The sequence below is a fragment of the Mobula hypostoma genome, chromosome 3, assembly GCF_963921235.1.
Source record: "Mobula hypostoma chromosome 3, sMobHyp1.1, whole genome shotgun sequence".
NCBI lineage: Eukaryota > Metazoa > Chordata > Chondrichthyes > Myliobatiformes > Myliobatidae > Mobula > Mobula hypostoma.
The window spans coordinates 177091320-177112319 of NC_086099.1; the positions used below are offsets into that span (position 1 = coordinate 177091320).

The 21000-nt window shown below is 43.2% G+C and overlaps 1 protein-coding gene across 2 annotated transcripts in view; it reads right to left on the reverse strand.

The window, feature by feature from the left end:
* Nucleotides 1–21000, reverse strand: part of abcb4 (ATP-binding cassette, sub-family B (MDR/TAP), member 4) — a 122706-nt gene that overhangs the window by 11978 nt on the left and 89728 nt on the right. For both annotated transcript variants that reach the window (XM_063044134.1, XM_063044133.1), the window contains exons 18-23: nt 19845–19949; nt 12173–12250; nt 10410–10493; nt 9457–9660; nt 2423–2523; nt 927–1067 (exon numbers count right to left, since the gene is read on the reverse strand). In XM_063044134.1, coding sequence (XP_062900204.1) covers nt 927–1067; nt 2423–2523; nt 9457–9660; nt 10410–10493; nt 12173–12250; nt 19845–19949 — 713 coding nt within the window. The remainder of the gene's footprint in view (nt 1–926; nt 1068–2422; nt 2524–9456; nt 9661–10409; nt 10494–12172; nt 12251–19844; nt 19950–21000) is intronic.

Sequence of the window (21000 nt, forward strand, 5' to 3'; positions counted from 1 at the left end):
AGATCACACCAACTGGCACCAACAATCATTCCACTACCAAAGTCACTTAGATCACATTTCTTTCCCATTCTGATGTTTGCTCTGAACAACAACTGAACCTCTTGACCACGTCTGCACGCTTCTATACACTGAGCTGCTGCCACTTTATTGACCGACTCTGATAGAATGAGACCAAATGGGAAGATGGGACATTTAGAATCAGATTATATTTCTTTGTTGTTATGTTTTCCTTATAGTAAAGCTGCAGGATATAATCACCAAGCTACCAACAGAAAAAAAATTGAGGCAAAATCATGACAGGCAGAAAAGACCCGATCCGATACTGAGAGGAAGCAAGAGCAGGTCACCTAGGTCTGAAAAATTCAACATCAAGTCCAGTATATTGTAACATGATACTTCAACTAAAGCCCAAGGTTTTATAAACAATTTTACATATTCAGCTTCAAGAAATAAGATCAAAATAAGTTCAATGTGGCTGAAAGAAATATAGAGGCAGCTGTATTGTCTATTGCCCATTGGCGTGTAGGGTCCAGAGCCTCTCTGGCTGCATTTATACACAAACATATATATTAGCAGATTGCAGGCCACTCAGCACACTGAATTTGCTCCACTGTCTAATAAGATGATGTTGATAACATTGCAACTTTAACTCTGCATTTCAATCCATCCCCATCCACCTTGCAAACCTTCCTTATCAAAGGTTTATCTACTTCTTCCTTAAAAGTGCTTTCAGACTCTGTTCTAACCACCCACTCCTTACAAAGAGAGAGCCAAAGATTCTTGATAGAAGGAGAAGATTTCATTTCATTGCTGTTGTAAGTGGATGGCCCTTCTTTTTCAACAGTATTTGGAGCAGGTACATCAAAAATAACACATTCCAAAGGTCTTGCTGAAGCAGACTGATTGCCGCAGGAATTTATACTCACAGAAAAACATCCCGGAAATTCATATAGTTATGTGTCACTAGCCAGGCTCCAAATCGAAAACTGGCTGCATAAGCAAAGAATAAAATTGCTTGTGAAAGCGCAAAGGTGAGCCCATAAATAAAAGACTTCTCTTTGGCATTCCTTTGAGAAAAATAAAAGGGAAAATATTATGCAGAGGAAAATATAGAGAAGTTTTTAAGTTATTAAGCAGGCACAGAGTGAGCAGCGGTTTCGCACTCTGCTCCTATTGTTCCCCCGACTGATAATCAGTTAAGTGCATAGTTGTTGTAAATCAGCTGACCAACTACCTCCACTCTCTAACCTCCCCAAACAGAGGCCAACAGTTCCCTCAAGAACACACACAAGTCATGAGAATATAAGAATTAGGATCGTGAGTAGGTATCAGGACCTTTGAGCCCATTTCACTATTCAAAGTTTAAAGGTCAAATTAAATTTATTATCTATGTACATATCATATAATACCTCAAATTTCATTTTCTTGCAGGCCTTCACAGTAGAACAGAGAAATGCAATTGAATCAATGAAAAACTACACACAAAGGCTGACAAACAAATAATGTGCAAAAGAAGATAAACTATGTAAATAAATAATAATATTGAGAGCACATGTTGTGGAGTCCTTGAAAGTGAGTCCATCTGTAGGTGAGTGAAATTATCCAGGCTGCTTCATGAGCCTGATAGGTGGGAAGATGTGCCTGGAGACTGTGGAAGTGAGCGAGGCCCTCAATGAATAATTCCCTTCGGTATTCACTGATGAGAGGGAACTTGATGACGGTGAGGACAATATGAGTGAGGTTGATGTTCTGCAGCATGTTGATATTAAGGGAGAGGAGGTGAAATACATTTCTGCCAAGGCTCCCTAAACTTGCTAGGTTTACCTTTCACCCCAACAGGAACATGCTGATCCTGGACACTTGATACTGTATCATACTCTTAAAATCCTACCACGTTATTTCTTCCTTTCCCTTAGGGCAGGATTACTCAATTGACCTCTACTAGATCCTATCTAACCCCTTCAAAATTAGCCTTGTTCCATTTTACGATGCTAACCTCTGGACCTGTCCTATCCTTTCCCATGGCCACCTTAAAGCTAATAGAACAATAGCAATAGAAGAAATGAGGAGATCTGCTTTTAACCAGTCACTCTGCTCCGGCACCATCTTGCTCTAAATCGCTGTTAAGGCTTTTCTAAGCTGCTCCAAAACTCACCCCAGCCCATCAGTCTGCACACCATTTGGCCCATCTGTGACTTACCAGATCAGCACTATCCCATCCAGACTTCCCTTCTATATATCCCTTTTCCCAAATCATTATCCAGTGCTACTTTAAATAATGCTATATTCATGGATGAATTGCCAAGTAAAGGTTTTAATGGCCAAGAACATTCTGGTTGAAATATCTTTTAACTTTCCACTTTATTCTTCTGTTAATGATGCCCTTTTATACCATCAACCGAGAAAAAATGCCTCTCCTTACCTGTATGGAGCAGCCAAGGTACTTTCGTACATTCGTTCAAACAACTTCTCTCTTGTTAGAGATACAACTGTTCGAATGTTTTCAACTACCTCACTAGTGAGCTGTTTAAGATAAAGAAAACATTGGTTAAACAAAGAGAGATAAAGGAAAGTGTCTGCAATCCAATAACAGCAGATTGTTAATAGGTGTTTACAAATCCTAATCTCAACACTGAATCACTTGAGAATTTTAGGTTAACTATATAGTATTTGGGTGGGGTAATAAAAAGCAAGAGTTTTAAAGGATTTTGCAATGGGTTATTTGACGCCTTTTTAACAATAATCATGTCATTTTTCAGCAAAAAGAAACTATATGCTGTAGTGAGACCAAGGCTCAAGTCTGTTGGCCAAAAAAGTTGCAAGAGATCTAGGTACAGGTGAAGTGGCAATTCCAGACTAAACTTGAATCAACGAAGGATGCTCAACAGTTGTGGCAGGGCTTGAATACTATCACCTCTTATAAGGTTAAATCAAGCAACATAGGCAATGACGGGACTTCAATTCCAGGTGAGCTCCATGCCTTCTGTGCTCGCTTTCACCATCTAAACACGGATGAGCCATCACAAAGTCCCACGGCTCCTGATGATCCTGTGATTTCGGTATCCATGAAAGCAGCCTTCAGGAGGGTGAGCTCATGAAAAGCATCCGGTCCAGATGGGGTATCTGACCAAGTATTAAAGCGCTGCGCTGATCAGCTGGCTGGAGTGTTCACTGAGATCTTTAACCTCTCGCTTTGGCAGTCTGAGGTACCCAGCTGCCTCACGCAAGACTCAATTACACCGGTCCCCAAGAAGAACATGGTGATCTGCCTCAATGACTGCCATCCAGTAGCACTTACATCCACGGTGATGAAGTGTTTTGAGAGGCTGCTGATGAAACATATCAAGTCCTCCCTGAGAAGCTCCAGTTTGCCAACTGGTACAACAGATCCACAGCAGCTGCCGGATCACTGGCTCTTCACTCAACCCTGGAACATCTGTACAGCAAAGGTACATACATCAGGATGCCCTTTATTGACTACAGCTCAGCATTCAATACCATCATCCCCTAATCAATAAGCTTCAAGACTTGGCGTCAATACGTCCTTGTGCAATTGGATCCTCGATTTCCTCACATGCAGACCCCAGTCATTTTGGATTGGCTACAACATTTCCTTCACAATCTCCATCAGCACAGATGCACCGCAAGGCTGTGTGCTTATCCCTCTGCTCTATTCGCTTTACACTTATGACTGTGAGGCTATACACAACTCCATTGCTATATTCAAGTTTGCTGATGAAACCACTGTCATAGGCAGAATCAAAGGTGGTGACAAATCAGCATATAGGAAGGAGATTAAAAATCTGACCTTGTTGTGCCAAAACAACAATATCTTATGCAATGTCAGAAAGACCAAGGAGATGATTATTGAGTTCAGGAGGAGGAAACCAGAGGTGTTGGAGCTTGTCCTCATAGGATCAGGGTTGAACAGGGTCAGCATCTTTAAATTCCTCAGTGTTATTATTTCAGAGGATCTGTCCTGGGTCCAGTACATAAATAAAATTATGAAGAAAGCACGACAGTGCCTCTACTTCCCTAGATGTTTGTGAAGATTGGGCATGATATCTAAAACTTTGATAAGCTTCTATAGATGTATAGTGGAGAGTATATTGACTGGCTGTTGCACAGCCTGCATGGAAACACTAATGCTCTTGAATGAAAACATCCTACAAAAATAAGTGGATATGGCCCAATCCATCATAGGTAAAGCCCTCCCCCATGATTGAGCATCTACAAACGTACATGAAGTATTGTCGTAGGAAAGCAGTATCCGTCATCAGGGACCCCCGCCATTCAGACCATGCTTTTCTCACTGCTGCCATCAGGAAGGTGGTGCGTATGCCTCAGGACTCACACCACCAGGTTCAGGAACAGTTATTACCCCTCAACCATCTGGCTCTTGAACCAAAGGGCATAACTTCACTCAGCTTTATTGTCCCATCATTGAAATGTTCCACAACCTATGGACTCGTTTTCAAGGACTCTTCATTTTATGTTCTCAACATTGATTTATACAAGATATGCTCTATAATCCAAGCAGCATCCTGATAAATCTTCTTTACACTGTCTTTAAAGTTTTCACACCATTTCCATGATGGGGCAACCAGAACTGAAAACAACATTCCAAGCTTGGTCTAACAAGGGTTTTATAGAGTTGCAACATTGCGTCACGGCTCAAATTCCAAGACTAATGGAGGCCAATGCACCATATGGCTTCTTAAAAACTCCATTAACTTGCACAACAACTTTGAGCAAGCTACAGATGTACCCTAAGATCCCTCATTTTTGGCCTGCAAGGAAATGAATCTCAGGGCAGTATATGGTGACATATATATAATAATAAGACCATAAGACATAGGAGTAGAATTAGGCCATTCAGTCCACCGAGTCTGCTCTGCCATTCCATCATGGCTGATCCCAGATCCCACTCAACCCCATACACCTGTCTTCTCGCCACATCCTTTGATCCCCTGACTGATCAGGAAATGGTCAACTTCCGTCTTAAATATACACACGGACAGCCTCCACCGCAGGTCTGTGGCAGAGTTTACAACAGATTTACTGCTCTCTGGCTAAAAAAGTTCCTCCTTGCCTCTGTTCTAAAAGGTCACCCCCTCAGTTTTGAAGCTGTGCCCTCTAGTTCTGGACACCCCCACCACAGGAAACATCCACTTCACATCCACCCTTTCAGGTTCTTTCAACATTCAGTAGGTTTCAGTGAGATCTCCACGCATTCTTCTAGATTCCAGTGAGTGCAGGCCCAAAGCTGCCAAATGGCCCTCATATGCTAACCCCCTGATTTCCGAAATCATCCATGTGAACTTCCTCTGGACTCTCGCCAATGACAACACATCCTTTCTGAGATATGGGACTCAAAACTGTTGTTAGTACTCCAAATGTGGCCTTACTAGTGTCTCATAAAGGCTCAGCATTATCTCCTATTCCCTTGAAATAAATGCCAACATTGCATTTGCCTTCTTGACCACAGACCCAACCTGCAAATTAACCTTCTGGGAGGCTTGCACAAAGACTCCTAAGTACCACTGCACCTCTGATGTTTGAACCTTCTCCCCATTTAGAATATAGTCAATGCTATTGTTCCTTTTACCAAAATGCATTATTATACATTTCCCAACACTGTACTGTATTCCATCTACCACTTTTTTGCTTATTCTTCCAATTTGTCTAAGTCCTGCTGCTGCAATTGCATTGCTTCCTCAGCACTACCTACCACTCCACCTATCTTTATATCATCTGCAAACTTTTCCACAAAGCCATCAATTCCATTATCTAAATCACTGACAAACAATGTGAAAAGTAGCAGTCACAATACTGACCCCTGAGGAACACCACTAGTCACTGGCAGCCAACCAGAAAAGACTCCTTTTATTTTGAACTTTATTCCTCCACACTGCTAAGAATCCTGCCTTCAAATATCTTGCCTTCAGATATCTGTTATCTGTCAAGTAGGGACCATGCACAATTTTGATTTGATGGAGACAGACGTGAGAGTACGGAGGAACGTCTGGAGAACTTCTGAAATGCCCGCTTCGCTGCCGCTGCTACTGTGTGGTAACCGGAATCTCCGGAGCAGAAGGCCCCGAAATCCTCGGCTTTGCTTGTTTCAGCAGCTGGGGAGAGTTCGAAGGCGCTTGGCAGAGGATGGCGCTCGGGAGGCTGTATCGGAGAGGCTGCTTGGAAGCTCGGAGTTTTCGGACGGATGGACTCAGTGTCGGCTGTGGTCGGCTGCTTCCAAGGTATCGGCAAGTTGACGGTGCCTGGAGGTGGGAGGAAGATGGAGGCTGTAAGGACCCAACAGGTGGTGGTAGGGTCTGAAAGACATAGAATTGGAGTGGTGGGGGGGGTGGGGTTGGAGTGGAGCCTGGGGGCCCAATGGCAGTGAGTAAAGTCTCAGGCCAGAAGTGCTGCCGGTCAAGGCCCAGGCATGAGCTGGAGCTAAAGGCTGCGCAATTTGCAGTCTGAAGGTATCTGGGGTTGTAAGAACTGGAATAGGTGGTGGTGGAATCTGGGTTCTAGATCTCCTTGGGGTCATTGGAACCGATGTTGGCAGTAATGGTGTCACCAGTGCAGAGTCATTCAGAGCCATTAGGACAGGGGATGGATTCGGCAAGATCTGTGATCTGGGGGAATTTGATCAAATCAAGGTCCAACCAGGAGGCAGCAGGGAGATCACGGCCTGTCTCAAAGTCTATCTCTAAGAATCTTCTCCAATATTTTGCCCACCACTGAAGTAAGACTCACTGTTTTATAATCCCCAGGGTTAGCCCTACTCCCTTTCTTGAACAAAGGAGAAACATTTCCCAACTTCCAATCACCTTATACTATTCCAGTGGACAGTGAAGGAATGAAGTTCATTGCCAAAGGAGCATCAACCTCTTCCCTCATTTCCTTTAGTAACCGGTGGTATATTCTGCCTGGTCCCAGGAATTTATCTATCCTAATGTCTTCCCAAAGTTCCAGCCCATCCTCTCTCTGTCTTAACATTGACATATTCCAGCATATCAACCTGTTTTACACCGTAATCACCAACATCAGGTCCCTCTCACTGGTGAATACTGAAGTATTCATTAAGTACATCCCCTACTTCCACTAACTTCAGTTACATGTATCATCATCTATCTCTGATCAGTCCAACCCTCTCTCATGTCATACTCCTGTTGTTACATAGGCGTAGAAAGTCGTGTGGTTTTCCTTAGTCCTACTCTCCAAGGCCTTGTGTCCCCTTCTACCTATCTTAAGTCCATTCTTCAGCTCCTTTCTGGCTGTCTTGTAACTCTCTAGTGCCCTGTCTCATCCTTGCTTCCTAAACCTCAAGCAAGCTTTTTACATCCTCTTGACTAAATGTTCTACATCTCTTGTCAACCATGGTTCATTCACCCTACCATCCTTTCCCTGCCTCAGTGGGACAGCCTATTCAGAACTCCACGCGTGTACTCCATAAACAATGTCTACATTTCTGTTGTGCATTTCCTTGAGTGCATCCATTCCCAACTTATACACTCAAGTTCCTGCCTAATGGCATCATAATTTGCCTTTTTCCAACTAACTTTTCCATACCATAGGGTAAAGGTTAGGGAGTTGTGATCACTGTCTCCAAAATGCTTACCTGACCTGGCTCATTGCCAAGCACCAGATCCACTATAACCTCTCCTCTAGCTACCCTGTCTATGTCTTGTGTCAGGCCACCTCTTCTAAATATTTTGCATTAAGGAGGTGCCAACCAATATTAGGGAAATTGATATCACCTATGCTAACAACCCTGTTAATTTTAAACCTTTCCAAATTCTGCCCCCCGCCCCCCCATCCCCACCGATCTGCTCCTTAGCGTCTGTTTCTATTGGAGCGTCTATAGAATACTCCTAGAGTGTTTACTCCCATCCACCCACACTGACTCAGTACAGAGTTCTTCCTCTGTCCTCTTTCTGTATCTGTGAGACTATCTCTGATTAGCAATGCCACATCTACTAACTGAAGAGCAACAGTGGGAAACTGAAGGGATTCTGCTGAAGGAGAAGTTAACAAAACCCCCAGAAGCTAAAAAATAAAAAAAAATAATTAATGTAGTTTTTGACAGACCTCAGTTAATTGTTTGAATTAGTGAGCAGGAGAGCAGATAGTAAAATGGTATGTTTTTACAAAATGCCTTACATCTGGTACTAAATTAAAGACCGAGGCATGTGCAATAAGGGACCAGTTAGAAGAATGGATGGCAATCTAACTGAAGGGCCAGAGCCAGGATGAAGAGTGGCTATTCACAATGATGTAGGTTGAGGTCCAGGCAGGACAGTGCTAGAAGCACTGGTTTTCATTACATACATAATGAGTCAGTACTTGGAATCAAAACCCCTTCTTTCTAAACTTACGTATGATACCTAAAGGAGAAGTTATTCCATATGAGCTCTCTTTGTACTGCCCCGAGTACTTCAACAGATAATCATTAGTTATTTGCCTAATACTGGGAAAAATAATTCCAGTGAATTAGTTTAGCACTTACCTATGACCAGGGGAACGATACCATAAGGAGCCACACAGAGGAGAGCTGTCAGACACACTCACAAACCTGACCTCCCTGCAAAATGGCTGGCAATCAGCTGAAGCAACTTCAATCATTTCAAACACAAATGTAGAATGAAGCTACACAGCCCTCCTAAAAGATTTCTATGATCAACTTGAAACTGAGAAAGGAGTGGCGACCATTTTTATATGTAACCAAGTCAAGACAAGAAGTGGTGACCAATCATTCTCAACTTTAAGTTGGTCAATGAAATCTTTTAGAATGGCTGTGCGGCTTCATTTTGCCTAATTTTTTCCAGACGGGAAAAAGGTGAGAATGATGGAGTGCATCAGGAAAGTGCTTTTATTGAACTCCTTGTGGGCCAGGTAGAGCAGGAGTACTGCTTGCAGATGTAACAAGCTATAATGAACGCCAAGGATCCAACCACTGATCATCTGTCCACAATCTTTACCACCTGATCACCACCTGCAATTACTGATTCCTCTCACAGCCTTCCTGATCTCACAGGTGATGACCTCAGTCGCCGAAGTCACCATGTCGTCTGCAGCTCCTTCTCCTCAACAGCCATCAAATGCCAGCAAGCTATGTACATTGCCTGGTCAAACATTAATTAAATAGAAAAGGCAAATCAAACTAGCTCCAGCATGGTTGCTGTAAGTGATGAAGTTTACCATATTAAAAAAAATGCTCAAAGCACTCAGCAGGCCAGGCTGCACTTGTGGAGAGAACAACAGTCTTTGGATGAAGGCCTTTTCTCAGGTTGATGTTACTGTATTTGCTTTGTGCATCATCACCCTGCTTGTTCCCATACTATCAAATCTATACCTGCTCCAAAAAGCCTGGAAGTAATGATTACCTAATTTAAAAATCAAAATGTCACACCTCTAACTCCTTGCCCATCCCTCTCAAAAATCACCCACCTTTCCAGCATTCTCCAGTTCCACCCGATCCTTGTTAGCATGCCCAGTGAGTGTTTTCATCTGTACCAGCCCTGCCACTGCCAAGATTGGCACAATAGCCAAGATCAATAGGGCCAGCTGCCAGCCGTAGACGAAGGAAAGGATAATTCCACATCCAAGATTTGCTATATTCTGAGAAAGTGTAGAAAGCCTGCTACCAGTAGCCTACAGTAAAGACATTAAAACAGCACATTGTTATTTAATATCATCTCTTAATAGAAAATTTAGTGTATCTATCTGCTAACAAGTGCCTCATTGCATTCTGGATACTAGCTTTATTGGTTTATTGGAGATTTGACTAGCAACTTTGGTTAAGCTAAAGCAAATTCTGAGTAGTTTGACATTCATGAAACTCCACTAAAACTCTCAACCACGTAGCATTAGATCAGGAATGTTGCTATTCTGTAAGTTTATCGGTTCCTTTCATTGTTTAAAAAAAATCCACCAATTTAACTAGGCCATAAACAAGCCCAGGTTCAAATTTAAGAGCTTATTAACAACAAATAATTAATAAATCAAACTGATTCAATTACAAAATTTTCAATCAGCATTTAGTTATTATTAATTACCTGAAAGCTTACACTTTAAATGCTGACGGAAGTACTATCTGATTTATAGTACATTGTTTCTACAAATTATTCTCTAATTATCAGATTATGCAGAAACTTTTGCTCCATTACTGAAATATAACATTTCATGAGAGAAATAAATTAGCAATTTTTCTTTTATCCAAAACAATGCTGACATGTGAAAATAGCAGAGATGTGCGACGGGTGACTAAATGGATTGCTTTTCAAAAGCCAAGAGGATCTGAATAGCTCTTTTTAGACTACCTTTACTATTTCCATTTCGGTTTCATCGCACTTTAAAGTTTTTACCATGGGTAGAGTTGGCCAAAACCAAGTGATACTTACTCCCCTAACTTGAGCTGCATCATTAGCAAGTCTGGTTGTTAATGCTCCAGTGCTGTTTTTAGGATCATCAAACCAGCTAATATCCTAAGAAAAATACATGTGAATTAATTAGTTTTATAAAAGTACTTAAGGATAGAAAAAATAATCAGATTCTAATACACGAGTCCTATTTTGGTGTTGGGACTGTCTTACACAAATATCAAAATTCTAAATGAGTGAAGAGCTTTTTAAATACTAAATGAATTTTGAATTCTAATAAATTCTAAAGGCCGTCTGCAAGGTTCAATGCATAATATTGCTTTAGTAAATAGCAAGTCCAAATAATCAATGCTAACTTACTCTTTCCTCATAAATTACTTCTATAGAATTTATTCATTTATTTGCCATCCCATCAATACAGATTCAAATCCTTTTCTCTCACTTCTACATACAGGCAGTCTTCTCTTAACAGTCCTGATGCAGGGTCTCATCCGAAACCTTGACCATCCCTTTGCCTCCATAGATGCTGCTTTCCCCATTTCATTCTTCCAGCAATCTAATTTTTGCCCCAGGTACCATTTGTAGTTTCTTGTGTCCCTACGGTAGTTCAGATTATTCAAAAGAATCTTAAACCAGACTTTAGTGCTCACTTCAAAAAGAATGTCAGTGTATTCAGGGTATTTTACAATGGGGCTAGTTATTAAAGAATTTACATTCACCAGAGTTTAGAAGTTACTTAAATTCACGTGATTTCAAGTGATTTTAAAAGGTTGCCGTGAAGAAGGGCCGGCTCACAAATGAGAACCTTTTTTTTTAAAAATTGATAGAAGGGACATGGGCTTCATAGATTCAGCCAGCATTTAATTGCCCATCCCTAAAAGCCCTTTGCCACGTTGATCCCACTGCTGTTCTTGAGATACTTAGCACCCAACATTACTATTTGGGAGAAAGCTCCAGGATTTTGACCCAGCAACAGTGCTACATCAGCAATGTATTTTGAAGTCATGATGGTGCACAGCTTGCAGAGCAACTTCCAGGTCGTGGTTTTCCTGTTCCCTTGTCCTTCTTGCCAAGAGAGGTCACAGGTTTGAAAATTCTGTCAAAGGAGTCTTGAGGAATTGGTGCAGTGTAGCCTGCAGAGGGTGCAGACTGCTGCTACCCAGTGAGTGAGTGGTTGTAGATGGGCTGCTATTTCCTGTTTGTTGTCAAGCCTCTTGAATGCTGTTGAAGCTACACGCATCCAAGTAGAGAGTCTTCATCACACTCTTGACCTAAGCTTTTCAGATGGTGGACATGATTTGTGCAGTGAGCAGGTGAGTTACTTACTGTTGGAATTCTAGATTCTAACCTTCTCTTGTAGCCATTTTTGTATATGGCTTTTTCCACTTCAGTTTCTGGTCAATGGTAACTCCCCAGGGTATTGATCGTGAAAGATTCACTAATGGTAGGGATTGAATGTTAGGGGGTGATAGCTAGAATTTGATAAGAAGTCTGCATTGAACTTTGCAACAGCATAAACCCTTAGTGTTTTTTTCAATTTCATTGAGTAATGGCACACAATGTTGATAGTTTCATTGTCAATACTACTGCAGACCATTTTCAGAAACATTACATCAATCTTCATCACTACCTGACTATCAATGTCTGAATCCAAAGATGAGGCATAGGCTAGCTTTATTTTTCTAGATTTATAGGGTAAGATGCAGCTTAAAATGTGTGAAGTATTTAATTGCATATTGTAAATTAACAAAAGCCTAACAAGCTTGGTAATACATGGTTGTTACCTGTCGTATCATTGCCTTGAAGGCCATGGATCGAATTCTTAGTGTTAGTTTCTCACCAGATTGGCCAAAACAGAAACCCTGTCAAAACATGTAATGAGAGGACATTAAAAGCATGACCATTGTCATCAAAATTCATTTGAAGCTCAAGCCAGTTCTGATAGAACAGGGGTCCCCAAACTTTTTTGCAATGCAGATCGGTTTATTATTGACAATATTCTTGCGGATCGGCCGACCCGGGTGGGGAGGGGGGTAGGGTTGCCAACGGCCAAGTGTAGCAATCAAATACATTGTTTACACCCCGAGAAAGACTACAATGACCATGAAGCCTTGCACGGGCACCAGTGCGCGTGCGTGTACGTGCCGATTTTTTTTTCAACAAATCGTTTTTGGCGATTCTGTTCAGGGCGCGGGGGGGGCGTGTTAATCACGACTGGAATATAGGTGATAAGTAGCTAATACACTCAACTTCATTTCTAAAAGGGTTTATCCAACAAATTTAATATTAAACACACAGCACATATTTTCCTCGCATGTATGTAGTGATAAGTCAACTATCAGGGGAGGACGGGGAGCTTGAAGTAAGTGTTGAACGAACTTCCAGTAGAAGTGTCAGAAGCAGGTTCGATATTATCATTTTAAGAAAAATTGGATAGGTATATGGACAGGAAAGGAATGGGGGGTTATGGGCTGAGTGCAGGTCAGTGGGACTACGTGAGAGTAGCGTTCGGCACGGACTAGAAGGGCAGAGATGGCCTGTTTCTGTGCTGTAATTGTTATATGGTTGTATAAGTCACTTATAAGTCAACAGCATCATAACATTTTAAGTAACGTTTGGATATTAAACACACAGCACATATTTTCCCCGTACGAGCATATAAAATCATTGCAACACACCAATATCGCTGAATCAGTGGGAGCCCTGGGCTGAATACTTGTTCCCTGCAACAAGACGGTGCCATCGAGGGGTGATGGGATACAGCAATATTCAAAGGGGGTTCCTTATGTCCAGTCTATTCCGCAATTTAGTTTTCGTTGCTTTCATTGCAGAGATATGTTGGAAATGGAAGCAACATTTTCAGTGCTTTCGTGGCTATCTCAGGATATTGAGCCCTGACTTTGATCCAGAATGCCAGCAGAGATGTTATGTCAAACAGACTTTTCAGCCCGCCGTCATTTGCAAGCTCAAGGAGTTGTTCTCCTTCCCGCGCTGACATGGATGACACGCGGGTAATGACCTCGCGTGCTTTCAAGCTCAACAGAGGGCATGACAGGGAATGAGGAAAGGTGCAGCTGACTCATATCGCCAAATCATATTGTTTCCTCGCGGCCCGGTAGCACATGCTTTGAGGCCCAGCACCAGTCCGCGGCCCGGTGGTTGGGGACCGCTGTGATAAAAGATCAATAGCATGAAAAATTAACTCCATTTCCCCAGTTCTGTCTGTCCACTTCCCTACACCTCAAGCCATTTGCTGTATGTCCCATTTCCATTTAAAATGGAAAAAACACACAAAATCTTCTGAAGGAACCAAATCTTCAGGAAGCAGAGGATTCTGGATCATGGAAGTGTGTATGCCACTGATGTTCACATGAGATACTTCAGCTTTCTTTTCTATTTACTTCAGCAATGCCATCATGGAGTCAGTCCACGAGGAATTCTTCACAGGGAAGCCTCAGAATCCATTCACTCGTCTTCCAGAAATCCTGTGGGATTTTCTGGGTCATACCAGAACTCTTACCAGGTCATAGCAGGTGCGCTGAGATGCAGCTCCTAAGGGACCGTGTTAGGGAACTGGAGCTGCAGCTCGATGACCTTCATCTGGTCAGGGAGAGTGAGGAGTCGATAGAGAGGAGTTACAGGCAGGTGGTCACACCGGGGCCACGGGAGGCAGACAAGCGGGTCACAGTTAGGAGGGGGAAGGGGAAGAGTCAGGTAATAGAGAGTACCCCGGAGGCTGTGCCCCTTGACAATAGGTACTCCTGTTTGAGTACTGTTGGGGGGGGGACAGCTTACCTGGGGGAAGCGACAGTGGCCGTGCCTCCGGCACAGAGTCCGGCCCTGTAGCTCAGAAGGGTAGGGCAAGGAAGAGGAGGGCAGTAGTAATAGGGGACTCGATAGTAAGGGGGTCAGATAGGCGATTCTGTGGACGCAGTCCAGAGACCCGGATGGTAGTTTGCCTCCCTGGTGCCAGGGTCCGGGATATTTCTGATCGTGTCCAAGATATCCTGAAGTGGGAGGGTGAGGAGCCAGAGGTCGTGGTACATATAGGTACCAATGACATAGGTAGGAAAAGGGAAGAGGTCCTGAAAGGAGAATATAGGGAGTTGAGAAAAAGGACTGCAAAGATAGTAATCTCGGGATTACTGCCTGTGCCACGCGACAGTGAGAGTAGGAATGCAATGAGGTGGAGGATAAATGCATGGCTGAGGGATTGGAGCAGGGGGCAGGGATTCAAGTTTTTGGAACATTGGGACCTCTTTTGGTGCAGGTGTGACCTGTACAAAAAGGACGGGTTACACTTGAATCCTAGGGAGACTAATATTCTGGCGGGGAGATTTGCGAGGACTACTGAGGTGCCTTTAAACTAGAATGGTTGGGGGGTGGGAAACAAATTAAAGAGACTAGAAGAGAGGAGGTTAGTTCACAACAGGGGGATGGGAACCAGTGCAGAGAGACAGAGGGGTGTAAAATGAGGGTAAAAGCAAAATGTAGTAAGGTGAAATGTAAAAGTGGCAGGCCAGCAAATCCAGGGCTAAAATCGAAAAAGGACACTTTTCAGTATAATTTTATAAGGGCTAAGAGTGTTGTAAAAGTGAGCCTGAAGGCTTTGTGTGTCAATGCAAGGAGTATTCGTAACAAGGCGGATGAATTAAAAGTGCAGATTGTTATTAATGAATATGATATAGTTGGGATCACAAAGATATGGCTCCAGGGTGACCAAGTATGGGAGCTCAACATTCAGGGATATTCAATATTCAGGAGGGATAGACATGAAAGAAAAGGAGGTGGGGTAGCATTGCTGGTTAGAGAGGAGATTAACGCAACAGAAAGGAAGGACATTAGCCGGGAGGATGTGGAATCGATATGGGTAGAGCTGCATAACACTAAGGGGCAGAAAACGCTGGTGGGAGTTGTGTACAGGCCACCTAACAGTAGTAGTGAGGTTGGGGATGGTATTAAACAGGAAATTAGAAATGTGTGCAATAAAGGAACAGCAGTTATAATGGGTGACTTCAATCTACATATAGATTGGGTGAACCAAATTGGTAAGGGTGCTGAGGAAGAGGATTTCTTGGAATGTATGCGGGATGGTTTTTTGAACCAACATGTCGAGGAACCAACTAGAGATCAAGCTATTCGAGACTGGGTTTTGAGCAATGAGGAAGGGTTAACTAGCAATCTTGTCGTGAGAGGCCCCTTGGGTAAGAGTGACCATAATATGGTGGAATTCTTCATTAAGATGGAGAGTGACATAGTTAATTCAGAAACAAGGGTTCTGAACTTAAAGAAGGGTAACTTTGAAGGTATGAGACGTGAATTAGCTAAGATAGACTGGCAAATGACACTTAAAGGGTTGACGGTGGATATGCAATGGCATTCATTTGAAGATCGCATGGATCAACTACAACAATTGTTCATCCCAGTTTGGCAAAAGAATAAATCAAGGAAGGTTGTGCACCCGTGGCTGACAAGGGAAATTAGGGATAGTATCAATTCCAAAGAAGCAGCATACAAATTAGCCAGAAAAAGCGGCTCACCTGAGGACTGGGGGAAATTCAGAGTCCAGCAGAGGAGGACAAAGGGCTTAATTAGGAAAGGGAAAAAAGATTATGAGAGAAAACTGGCAGGGAACATAAAAACTGACTGTAAAAGCTTTTATAGATATGCGAAAAGAAAAAGATTGGTTAAGACAAATGTAGGTCCCCTACAGACAGAACCAGGTGAATTGATTATGGGGAGCAAGGACATGGCAGACCAATTGAATAACTACTTTGGTTCTGTCTTCACTAAGGAGGACATAAATAATCTTCCGGAAATAGTAGGGGACGGAGGGTCCAGTGAGATGGAGGAACTGAGGGAAATACATGTTAGTAGGGAAGTGGTGTTAGGTAAATTGAAGGGATTAAAGGCAGATAAATCCCCAGGGCAAGATGGTCTGCATCCCAGAGAACTTAAGGAAGTAGCCCAAGAAATAGTGGATGCATTAGTGATAACTTTTCAAAACTCTTTAGATTCTGGACTAGTTCCTGAGGATTGGAGGGTGGCTAATGTAACCCCACTTTTTAAAAAAGGAGGGAGAGAGAAACCGGGGAATTATAGACCAGTTAGCCTAACATCGGTGGTGGGGAAACTGCTAGAGTCAGTTATCAAAGATGTGATAACAGCACATTTGGAAAGCGGTGAAATCGGACAAAGTCAGCATGGATTTGTGAAAGGAAAATCATGTCTGATGAATCACATAGAATTTTTTGAGGATGTAACTAGTAGAGTGGATAGGGGAGAACCAGTGGATGTGGTATATTTGGATTTTCAAAAGGCCTTTGACAAGGTCCCTCACAGGAGACTAGTGTGCAAACGTAAAGCACACGGTATTGCGGGGGTAAGGTATTGATGTGGACAGAGAATTGGTTGGCAGACAGGAAGCAAAGAGTGGGGATAAACGGGACCTTTTCAGAATGGCAGGCAGTGACTAGTGGGGTACCGCAAGGCTCAGTGCTGGGACCCCAGTTGTTTACAATATATATTAATGACTTGGATGAGGGAATTAAATGCAGCATCTCCAAGTTTGCAGATGACACGAAGCTGGGTGGCAGTGTTAGCTGTGAGGAGGATGCTAAGAGGATGCAGGATGACTTGGATAGGTTGGGTGAGTGGGCAAATTCATGGCAGATGCAATTTAATGTAGACAAATGTGAGGTTATCCACTTTGGTAGCAAAAACAGGAAAACAGATTATCTGAATGGTGGCCGATTAGGAAAAGGGGAGGTGCAACGAGACCTGGGTGTCATTATACACCAGTCATTGAAAGTGGGCATGCAGGTACAGCAGGTGGTGAAAAAGGCGAATGGTATGCTGGTATTCATAGCAAGAGAATTCGAGTACAGGAGCAGGGAGGTACTACTGCAGTTGTACAAGGCCTTGGTGAGACCACACCTGGAGTATTGTGTACAGCTTTGGTCCCCCTAATCTAAGGAAAGACATCCTTGCCATAGAGGGAGTACAAAGAAGGTTCACCAGATTGATTCCTGGGATGGCAGGACTTTCATATGATGAAAGACTGGATCGACTAGGCTTATACTCATTGGAATTTAGAAGATTGATGGGGGATCTTATTGAAACGTATAAAATCCTAAAGGGTTTGGACAGGCTAGATATAGGAAGATTGTTCCCGATGTTGGGGAAGTCCAGATCGAGGGGTCACAGTCTGAGGATAAAGGGGAAGCCTTTTGGTATCGAGATTAGGAAAAACCTCTTCACACAGAGAGTGGTGAATCTGTGGAATTCTCTGCCACAGGAAACAGTTGAGGCCAGTTCATTGGCTAGATTTAAGAGGGAGTTAGATATGGCCCTTGTGGCTAAAGGGATCGGGGGTATGGAGGGAAGGCAGGTACAGGGTTCTGAGTTGGATGATCAGCCATGATCATACTGAATGGTGGTGCAGGCTCGAAGGGCCGAATGGCCTACTCCCGCACCTATTTTCTATGTTTCTATGTTTCTCTGTTTCTTAAAATTTCCTGCTTAAAAAATCTATTTAAAAATAGAGAGAAAAAAACATTTGGATGATATGATAACATTCATTTTATTCTCCTCACCTCCTGCCATGTCTCTATAGAAAGGACACTCTCACTTTCTATTACATTTATTCCAGGTTATTTCTTCTCAAATGACAGATCTCTCCCATACCAGTTGTTAGCTCTATTCCTCGAGCTCCTTTATTACTGAATTATTGTGATCCCTAACTGGTTCCAGATTAGAACCAGAATCAGATTTGTTATCACTGTCTTATCTGGCATGAGATTTTGTTGTTTTGAGGCAGTACAGTCTAAAGGTACCATAGGTCCAATTTGCTCAAGATCTTCGCATTCAACTTCACAGGACTTCACTGCACTTCCCCCTTATCTCATCCATACCCCTGGGCTTAGGGAAATGCCCATTCGCCCACTGAGAGGGTCAGTGTGATTTTGATTGATATAAAGCTGGTGAGACCACATCTGGAGTATTGTGTACAGTTTTGGTCTCCGTATTTGAGGAAGGACATTCTAGCTATTGAGGGAGTGCAGCGTAGGTTCATGAGGTTAATTCCCAGGATGGCGGGACTGTCATATGTTGAAAGATTGGAGCGACTGGGGTTTTAGACACTGGAATTTAGAAGGATTAGAGGGGATCTGATTGAAACATATAAGATTATTAAGGGATTGGACACGCTAGAGGCAGGAAACATGTCCCCGATGTTGGGCGGAGTCCAGAACCAGAAGCCACAGTTTAAGAATAAGGGGTAGACAATTTAGAACGGAGTTAAGGAAGAACTTTTTCACACAGAGGGTTGTGGTTCTGTGGAATGCTCTGCCTCAGAAGGCAGTGGAGGCCAATTCTCTGGATTCTTTCAAAAAAGAGATAGAGCTCTTAAAGATAGCAGAGTGAAGGTGTATGGGGAGAAGGCAGGAAAAGGGTACTGATTGTGGATGATCAGCCATGATCACAGTGAATGGTGGTACTGGCTCGAAGGGCTGAATAGCCTACTCCTGCACCTTTTGTATATTGCCTATTGTCTAATGCAAGTGATTTCAGTAGAGGATCTTGGAAGGATCAGAACAAGAGCAGCCTACTTTGCTTTAGTGGGTTCCAAAGGAGCATTTCAACATAAAAGTATTGTTAAAGAGCTGAATTATCCCTATGAGTCCATTGAGTCTTGGAGTACTGCATAAACTCTGGACAATTCTAACCCTTAATACTAACTGGGCCCCTATATATGCCTTAAATCACCAATGACCATGTACAAAGATACTTCCTATCTGAAATTATTGGGGAGGAGCAAGGTGGTGGTGGTGGTGAGCAAGGTAATGTTGGGGGGTGGGAATGGAAGGCAAAATAATTTGGACACAAGGGGATCAGAACATTTCAAAATAGGATAATCACTTCTCCTGTTGCTTGAGATTATCAGTCCCATTGTGAGAGCACAATCTGCAAGAACAGCAAATTACACCTCACAATCTTTCAATGTTTTAGGCAATAGAATCAGAATTATTATCACTGACATTTGTCGTTTTGCAGCATTAGTACAGCGCAAAGATGTGAAAATCCAAAAGTACAAAAATATATGTGAATAGTACAAATATAAAGGAATGACAAGGTAGTGTTCATGGGTTTTTGGTTCACTCAGAAATCTGATGGTGGAGGGGAAGAAGTTGCTCCTAAATCATGGAGTGTGGGTCTTCCGACTCCTGTACCTCTCTGCGAAGGTGGTAATACGAGGGCACGTCCTGCATGGTGAGGGTGCTTAATGATGCTGCCTCTTGAAGATGTCCCTGATGGTGGGGAGAGTTGTAACGTGTAAACTATGTACACATATCAGGCAAATATTTGCTCCTGCACTTTGTGATGTTAATTAAACTATTCAGCCTTGTGATACAACCCATTCGGTATGTCATTTATTCACAATTCTTCAGCACTTACCTGAAGAAAGAATGTGACAAAGGAGATACCTCCTATTGCTAAGAATAATAGGGAATATAATGTAGTCTCACGGCGTACAACATCCTTGTCTGTGTTAGCAAAAACCTGCATTGGTTAAAAGAAATATAATTAGTGATTCTAGTGAACAAACGAAATAGGGCCAGGATTAGGCCATACAGGGCCTTCGAGGTTGTTCTGCCATTTAACAAGATACTGGCTGATCTCTCAGCTGAGCATCTGAAGCACCTTCAATTACTCCAAAAGACTGAGGTTTGGTAAAATACTGAAAGGCTTTTATTCGCTGTACAATACGACCTCCACAGTGAGTGTCTGCCCCCGGACTGAGGGGGAGGGGCAAGGCAAACACCTTTATACAGGACTCTGTGGGAGGAGCCACAGGGGCAGTCAGCAGAGGGCCGTGTCCAGACAGGTAACCGAGTTACAACATATATACATGGTTTACCACATTCACCCCTCTTTTTTTTATATAAAAAAAAAGTCCCGCGGGGTGAAGTGACTGACAATATTTACAAGTATATTTACAGGTTAAGTCTATCAGGCGGTCGAGCCCGTCGCTGTGATCTACGTAGCACCGGCGGCGATTGTACCGGCGATGGCGGTTGTGCTGGCTCCGGCCTGACTTCTAGTGCCAGCACGTTAGGCATCGGTAATCCCTCGTGCGTGTGCGTCGCGCCCAGTATGGGAGTGTCATGTGGTGTCTGTATAGGGTTTGGGGTGCATGGTGTCTCGTAGGTACATACATTGGTGGGTACAGGGTCAATAGTCACCACGGAGTGTTCAGGGTAGGGGCCAGGAGCTCCTGCGGGTGCCAGGTCGCAGATGGAGACTGTGTCCTCCCGCCCATCAGGTAAAACCACGTAGGCATACTGGGGGTTCGCATGAAGTAAGTGAACCCTCTCGACTATCGGGGAGTAATTATTGCTCCTCGCATGTTTCCGGAGCAGCACTGGCCCCGGGAACGTCACCCAAGATGGTAGGGATGGTCCCAGTGGTCGATTTTCTGGGAAAAGAAAAGAGCCGCTCATGAGGGGTGGCATTAGTGGCCGTGCATAACAGGGAGCGGATGGAGTGGAGTGCCTCGGGAAGGACCTCCTGCCAGCGGGAGACCGGCAGTCCCTTTGACCTGAGGGCTAAG